General features: G+C 56.1%; 1 protein-coding gene across 1 annotated transcript in view; it reads right to left on the reverse strand.

Moving 5' to 3' along the window:
* The window catches only part of ALX4 (ALX homeobox 4), a 43137-nt gene extending 41942 nt beyond the window's left edge, over positions 1–1195 (reverse strand). The window contains exon 1 of the mRNA XM_011356853.2: positions 617–1195. Coding sequence (XP_011355155.1) covers positions 617–1073 — 457 coding nt within the window. The 5' untranslated portion in view covers positions 1074–1195. The remainder of the gene's footprint in view (positions 1–616) is intronic.
* Positions 1196–7871: the final 6676 nt, after the last annotated feature.

The raw sequence follows: 7871 nt of genomic DNA on the forward strand, positions 1-7871 counted from the left end.
GAGTCCCCCGGATTCGGGTCTTTCGTGGCCCCAGGTGTCTGTGGACCCATATTCGTGTGCCGCCCCTGTTCCAAGGCATCGGGGCGCGCTGCGCCGACTGCGCTCTGAGCTCCCAGCTGGATCCGCACCTGCAACGCTCCCACCTGTGGCGCCGCGGGTGGAGCCTCCAAGCCGGAGGGGAGCGGGGCCTTGGCAGCAGGGTGCCCAGTGCCTGAGCGCTGAGCCGCAACTGTTTCCAGCCGCACGCCTGGAGCCGGTGGGAAGCATCCGCTTCAATGCACCCGCGGGCAGCGCAAAGCGAGTGGCTGGGCAAACGGCGGAGTCAGGGTAAAACAACTCCAGGTAGAGTTTAACAGCTAGAACGCTCCGCGACCTTGGCCGTGGGTTGTGTGTATGTGCGTGTGTGTGGCGGGGATAAATATAAAGGGGGGTGGACGGATACCTTGGTCCCCTTGGAGCAGGCGATCCCCTTTTTCAACTCGGATTCACCCACCGCTCGGCCCCGCATTTCCCCAGCCAGCCAACTCCTGCCTCCCGCAAGCCTAAAGTATTTCAGGGGTGTCGAAGCCGCGGGCCCTGGGGTCCCCAGCCCCGAGGGACCTGCACGTGCACTCACCGTAGCAGGGGACCTGCAAGGCCGCGTTGTGGCTGCCGCTGCCTTCCTGAAGTTTGAGGCTGCCGTCCGGGGGCGTCTTGCAGGCGCCTCGCTGCAAGTAGAGATGCGGTTGCGGCGCTGGAGGCTGAGGCTGAGGGGGCGACTGCTGCGGCGGCGGTTGAGGCGCCGGTGCTTGAGGCTGGGGCTGGAACTTGTTAAAGGAGCCCCGCGTCCCGGCGCCACTCTCCAGGGGTGCCGCCAGGTCCTGTTGCCCCGCGCCGTAGCGGGCCCGGCTCTTGGCGTCCCCGAATCCCTGCCCTTTGGCGGCAGCGGACAGGAAAGTTGTTCCGAACTTATCGCCGCTGGGGTATGCCCTAAAAGGCGACGAGCCCTCCCGATTCTGTGACACCGGGCTGTAGTAGGCGTCCATGGCAGCAGCCGGCGAGTCGCTGTAAGAGACGCAAGTCTCAGCATTCATGCCTGGCTTGCGCGGGCGACGGGCGGGGGCGCGAGCGAGAGCGCGAGGACGCCACCGCGCGCCTGGCCCGGGAGTTTGGAGAGGCGAGGAGGCGGTGGCTGTGCGCTTCGCGCCGGCCTGCTCTGTCTCCCTCCTCCCTTCGCGGGACTGACTCTCTCTCTCTCTCTCTCTCCCCCCCCTTCCCTCTCCCCCTCTCCCTCCCTTCTCTGCCCCCCCCCCCAACAGCTGGCCCAGGGAATGAACGGAGGGCTGTAAAAAGATTCAGATGTTTCGGAAAGTTGACCAGGTCTCCCAAGCCCTTTTAAGGTTTTGGGGGGTGGGGGGGGAGCAGGTAAAGGAGAGTGAATTTTTTTTTTTCTTGATTCTCTTCTTTCTCCACTCCTCGGCTTCCTCCTCTATCTCTACTACCCTTCCACTGTCCCTGCCCCTTCTTTTTCTCTTATGGAGATGCTAATACATCGCTCACAGAGGATTCAACCCGGAGACACCCTAGGACTTTTCCGATTCTAGGAGGGGTGGGGAGGTGTCAGGGCCCTCAGGGCTTCTGAGGCTAGGCTGAGAATTATCGTTTTGGCCTAGGGGAGGGGGGCATGCAAAACTTTAGTGACAGATTAAAGAAAAAAAACCTAACAGGTTTTGACATTTGCAGTCAGTTGGGCCGCTAGCCTCGGTGCAGGCGAGTCGTTTGCACACTTCCTCACGACTTTGGCAGCGCAGCTGCGGGGCTCTGGACTGATGCCTTTTCCTCTGTATTTCCAACCCCTCTTCCCCGTTCTCGGTTCGTCCATGAAATTAACACACACATGTAGCACTCGTCCTGGGCTTGGCCACTTTCACATCTGGTTAACTATTTCCCTCCCCTGTAAGGGCGCTGGGTACGGGTGCCGAGGGGCTTGTGTTCACTCAGCCACCAGGAGAAACTCTGGAATGGGTCAGGCTTCAGAAGCTTTAGAGCGCTGCCCCCTCACTTCTCCCAGCCTGGGACACAGACGCTCACGCCTCAAGTCTGCGCCCTGCCCAGGGGATTTTCTGGCTGGCCGGGTTGAGAGTGTGGAGTTAGGAGACCCGTTGGCTGCGCCCCAACGTCACGCTGTCACCTGCTCACCACTTGGGGTGAGGTAGTCGCTAATCTCTGATTTGTTCGGTTGTGGTTTCCCTCGCGGACGCATGGACGCGTGCGTCAGGGCCCTGAGACCGGCCACAGCAAGGGGAAAAAACTTTAACGGTTCGTCGAACCCCTTCCATGCGGCCAATCATGGACTGCGCCTCACGACAACCGTGAGTGGTGGAGATTGGGGTCCCTAATTTTTCTATGAGCAAACGGAGGCTCGGAGAGGTTCCGTCACCTGGCCGAGGTCACACAGCTCATACGTAGCAGCTCCCGCCTTAGAACCCATGCTAAAGTTAGCCCCCTCCACCAACCTGGAATGGCGTTGCCGACAGTGAAAACGCAAAGAACAGAGGAAATGGGTTTCCAGCTGAAGAATGACTCAGTTTGAAGAACACCAGTTAGGGCAGCCCTCAATAATCTGCGGAGAAAGTCTGAGGATGGAGGACACACCTAGAGGGAGTCTGGCAGTGGGGTGAGAGGTGAAAGGGCAAAGGAGAATGAGAGAGGTCCTGAGCGCCCAGAACCCAGGAATGAGGGTCAGAACGCAGTCTTCTGCACCTAAGGTCTCCCAAAGAAAAAAATATACGGGGATCGTGCTTCGACCCGCAACGTCATCCGGGCTAATCCTCACCCCCACCCCATTCCCTTGGTATCTCTGCTCCTTGCTCTGCCTCTGACTGTGAGATCCCACATCTGTTTTTCATCGCGCGTTACCTTGAAGTGCTCGTTTTAAAAGATATTCCGCAAACCGTGGCCTGGGGTGCCGTAGACCCTCCCCCACCCATCCGGACCACGCCTTTCTGGCCCAAAGACCTAAACCATGTAAGGATCTTAAATTTTTTGAGAGCCTCTTGTGCTCAAAGCCATAGGTCTTTCTCCACGCCACCCCAACAATCTGGCAATGCTCACCTTATGCCCATTTTGCAGATGGGTAGACTGAAACTCAAAGAAACAACTAATTTTCCAAGCTCAGATAGCAAAAAGTGGGTGAGCCTGCCATCATCTCAAATGCTCCTGCTCAACTGAAGTTTCTTTCAATTCTTTCTTTGAACCTTCCAAGTTCTTAATCCCCCATTCTCGCTGCTGCTCTTTTGGTTGGCTAATGATTTGGGGTTCAGCCTAAAGTCTTACTCCAGAAAACCTTCCCATCGGTCCCAGTCTGCTTTGGAGCTTTCATTTGCCGCATCTGCATCCTGGACTTCGTGGCTGTCTGGTTGCCCGGGTGGGTGTTCATCTTGACCTCACTAGTTGGAGATGCCCCCAGGGTAGCCTCTGCCATGCCTGGAACCCCACAAATATCTGTGGAATTAAATATTAAAACCAGGGCTGTGGGACCCTGGGTCCTTTCCACTGCCCAGCGAGGCACCAGTTCCCAGCGTCTTTGGTTTCCTCCAGCCAAGGACAAAGAGTTGCTCTCCCTCTTCATGAATCAAGCAACAAAATTAAGAGCATTTGGCCTCTCCCAGGCTGCCCAAGAACTGTGAGTTCTCTCAGAGCAGGGGCCAGGCCTGTCTTGTTCACCACAGGGCTTGCCACATCGTGGGCACTCGTAAAATGTGTGTTGAATGAATGAATGAAAATGCCATGTGGTCCGGGAGCTTGGAGGCGCATTTTTTTTTTGCCAAAGAGTTCCAAATGAGCTGGTCCCGTGTGCCCAGAAGCTGCCTGCAAGCACTCAGATGGTGGCGGCATCCCCTCTACTTCTAGTCTCCCTCATTTCAGCCCTAGACACAAGGGGAAGACTATGTGAAGCGAAACACGGGGTGGGGGGGAGGGGAGGGAGGAATGACCTCAAGACAGGTACAATTGTGCTTACACAATATTCTTGGTAACTTCTTCACTGTCTGCACTCAATGCAAAGAACTGCCCGTGTTCCCCGAAACGTTGAGAACTGCCTCTCACCATCTACTTGCCCTGTGCTTTTATTACCTGCTTAATTATTGCCTCATTACTTAATCTTTTCTCAGCCACCTGGAGATTTTAAACTCCCTGAGCACTCAGGCATAGCGTTTGATGTCGTCAGCCAGAATCCATTCTGGTGCACTGAGGTTGTATGTCCTCGGAACCATCACTAAGGCCTTCTACCTTTCTATATTGTACCTTAGAGTTGGACTCAGAAAGAGTGAGCTTGTGGGCTATAAGTGAGGACGTGCATGTAGGCTTGCCTGGAACATTCTGAGCATGTCATTTGCCTCATAAAAACCACTACCTACCCCCTCTCCTAAGTCCCTTCAAACACACCTTTCTGAGGAGGATGCTAATAAGTGTAGCTGGTTATTTCTGTGTGCATTGAATCGTTTGTTTGTCCATCGGCCCCTCCATCCATCCTTTCATCCATCCATCCATCCATCTATTGTTGAAAGCTAAGCCGCTCCCGCTCCCGCTCTGTCCCTCTTCCAGGGTGTAGGTCACCTCTGAAGCCCTCTGGCGATTCCAAGGGCGGTGAAGCCTGGTTCTGGCCCCAGCCTTTGCTCGTTCTGTCTCCCAAAGCTAAGGCTCCTCCTGTTTGCTGTTTGTCTCTAATCTCCTGCTGCTCTCGCCAAGCCCAGCCCTTCCTTGCACTTCTGGTCACTTCTCTTAGGCCCTGGAAAGGTGGGGGTCAGCAGGGCCCTCTGCTTCAAGTCGTGCACCTCCATCTCCCCAGCAGGCACCCCCTTAGCTGCCCCCTTCTTCCCTTTCACATCTCCCGCTCAGCCCTCCTGGAAGCAGCTTCCTCCTTCTGTGGGGGCTGTGCACACAGCTAGGGTGATGAAGAAAAGTCTTTCGTTGTCAAGGCCGAGTGCTCAGTGTCACCTCCTCTAGGAGGCCCTCCTTCAACACCCTCGCTGCCACTCTGTCACATCTGCTCGTTTATTTCCTCCGCAACATCTACCCCGATCTGACATTATCTCTCACTTTGGTTGATTTAGTTCGTTTAGTGGCTGTCTTCTCACTAGAATGTGAGTCCATGGCTACTGTCTCTCAGGTAGGACGTCCAGTGCTTGGCACACAGCACGGCTCAGTAAATATCCGTTGAGTGAATAACTAAAGAGTGAATGAACCAATAAATGAATGAACGGGATGAATGAAAGACTATCGGAAGAGCATTGCCCCAGGTCTGGAGAGAAACTTCCCAGTCCCTGTAGCTCATGGCTGGAGCTCTTGAGGTCACAGGTATGAGACTGAGTTGGTTATGTCCCTGACCAGGGTGCGGGGGAGGCGCTCAGATACTAGTTTCCTTCAAAGAGGACAGATCCAGAACCACCTTCTTTGGTCTGAGCTCCTGCCACCCCGTCCCCCACTGCACTCTCTCCACTCATCCTTTGGACAAACAATGGAATCAAAGTTGGGGACACTCCAGCTCCACCCAGCTGACCCACTTATCTTCTCGGAGACCTCACCTGAATTCCCCAAGCCTCGACTTCCATGAGACCGTACTGCCTCAGCAAGCGTGAACACTATTTGGCTGGAAGTCGCCACTCTGTAAATTCCAGGAGGCAACAAAGAGTGCTCAGAAATTTGGGGATGCTGAAAGGATACTTTGGACAACTACAGAGGGTGCAGGAAGAGTGAAAATATAAATGGGGGAGGGGCAGGGATCTTGCGCAGGAACCTCTCTGCCCTGCGGACCCCGTACACGAACCTCACATTCTGTACATAACAGTATTGGCGATCAATCACGTGCGGGACAACAGTTACAAGTCACCTCTTGCACACTGAGATCTTTGCCGTCTTCACATTAGCCCTACGGTGGTACCGTTAGCCTCGTTTTACTACGATTAAAAAAGCGAATCACAAAGAAGTTAAGCAATCGCTTACAGTTACACGGCACAGCAGAGGACTTGGGATTCGAACTCAAGTGATCTGACACCAGAAGCCACGCTCCTCGCCACTGAGCGTCGGTTCTCTGCAGCCAAGTCCGGTCCTTAGAGACCTCTGCGGACAGGCGGATTGAAAAAGTTTCAGATCCCTCTCGGCCTGCAGGGCGCGGGGAAGCTCCCCCTTCTCCAGTGCCGCAGGCGCGGGCGCCACGGCGGCAAGTCGGGCCAGGGACTCGGAGCGCTTGCCAGTCCCGGCCACACGCACTGACCCACCTTGTCCTACGCTAGGCGGAAGACCAGGCCGCGAGGTTCGCACCGGCGCTCGCCCCCAGCACCCAGCTTTCCAGACCCTGCCCCAATCCCCCCAGAATGCAGACGTCGCGGCACCTCCTCGCGCTCCGCTCCAGTGGGCGCGCTGCTGTCCTGCGCGCACCCCCATTGGAGGCGGGCAGGGAGGCACCGCCCTAGCGAGATTCTCCTAGGGCTCCAGCACCGCGCTGGTGTGGGCACAGGACCAGGCAGGTGCGGGCGGAAGTGCGCCTGGCTGCTCTGCAGAAGGACCCCCTGCGTGTGTACTGGTGGGCAGTCACTTCGGCGCTTGGAGCCCCGCGGCGGGACCTCGCCAGACAGTCCTTGGACCAGATCTGCACCTGCCTAGCAGGCCCGCGGGAACGCCGTGTCGCCTGCCTTTCCCCCTCTCCCATGTCCCGCAACTCACAACAGGACCTATACCCAGAGTTTAGGTGCTTAGCCTTTACCGGAGCCCCGGGTCCCCTTCCGCCCCTGGCTGGGAGAGGCCTTTGCAGGCATCCACAGTCCCACCTACCATTCTCCGTGTAATGAGGCCAGGCAGCGAGGGGTTTGAAAGGAAGTCTGTGCTCAGGGGAACATCTTCATTCACCTGAGAATTGCACAAACTCCCTAGGTGCAGGGTAATCCAGGCGTTCCAGAGAGTTCTAGTCGTTCACGCACTGTTTGGTCTTGAGTGTCAATGATGTACAGAGGGATGGATGGAGGTTTTTTAAAATGACCAATCCCGCTGCCTGAGCCCGTGGGAACGCACACTTTTTTCCCCCACCCGACCGCGGATGCGCTTCCGGGACCTGTCTCCCGGTACTTCTGCGCGCTGGGCTGGGGTTCTCGCCTGAAGGTGCAGGCCAGGTGCGCCACGAAGCCTAGTTTCCCCGCCCTCCTTCCCTTTGCAAGAGCTCCCAGGGCGGGGATCTGGCGAGCCCCAAAGAAAACACGGCTCGAAAGCTCGTGGAACTAAGTCTCCACTCTGCGTGGCGGTCACTTTAGTCCTAGATCCAGGATGAAGTTGTCGGAACAAGAAGCCCTCCTCTGGGGTCCTCGGGGATCCTAGCTGTATCCCTTGAATATTGGTTACAGCCCAGGAGATCACAGATAACTAAAATCCGCAGATAATTCCCAAACGTCACTTGCCGATCCCTGCCCCCTCCCCGCCTCCCGCAGTCAGGCGTTTGGACTGAAGCCCCCTGTCCCTTTTTGCCTTCTCCCTTCTCCCTTCTCTTTCCCTGGAAGCAGCTCCTCTAAGGGTTAACAATGTGGCTGGAAAAGATTGGCTTTGGGAAAATGAAGGCCAAAACACACCACCTCACACACATACGGATCCCCAGGAACCTCCTGGGCTGAAACAAAGGAAGGATCTGCCCTCATCGGCCTTAGTTTCCTGGAGGTATGTAGGCACTTTCTACCCATTTCTCCACTGGGGAGATGGAGGCTTCAGTAATGGAAGGAAAGGCATATTGATGGCCAGAGGGAGCACATGCCTGTCTCTGGGAAGCGTGCTCAAAACTTTCAAGTCTCAAAGGAGGCTCTAAAGCCCAGAAGGTTTAATTCTGCTGATCTGGGCAGAGCTGGCCCCTT

The sequence above is a fragment of the Pteropus vampyrus genome, unplaced genomic scaffold (assembly GCF_000151845.1).
Source record: "Pteropus vampyrus isolate Shadow unplaced genomic scaffold, Pvam_2.0 Scaffold31, whole genome shotgun sequence".
Lineage (NCBI taxonomy): Eukaryota > Metazoa > Chordata > Mammalia > Chiroptera > Pteropodidae > Pteropus > Pteropus vampyrus.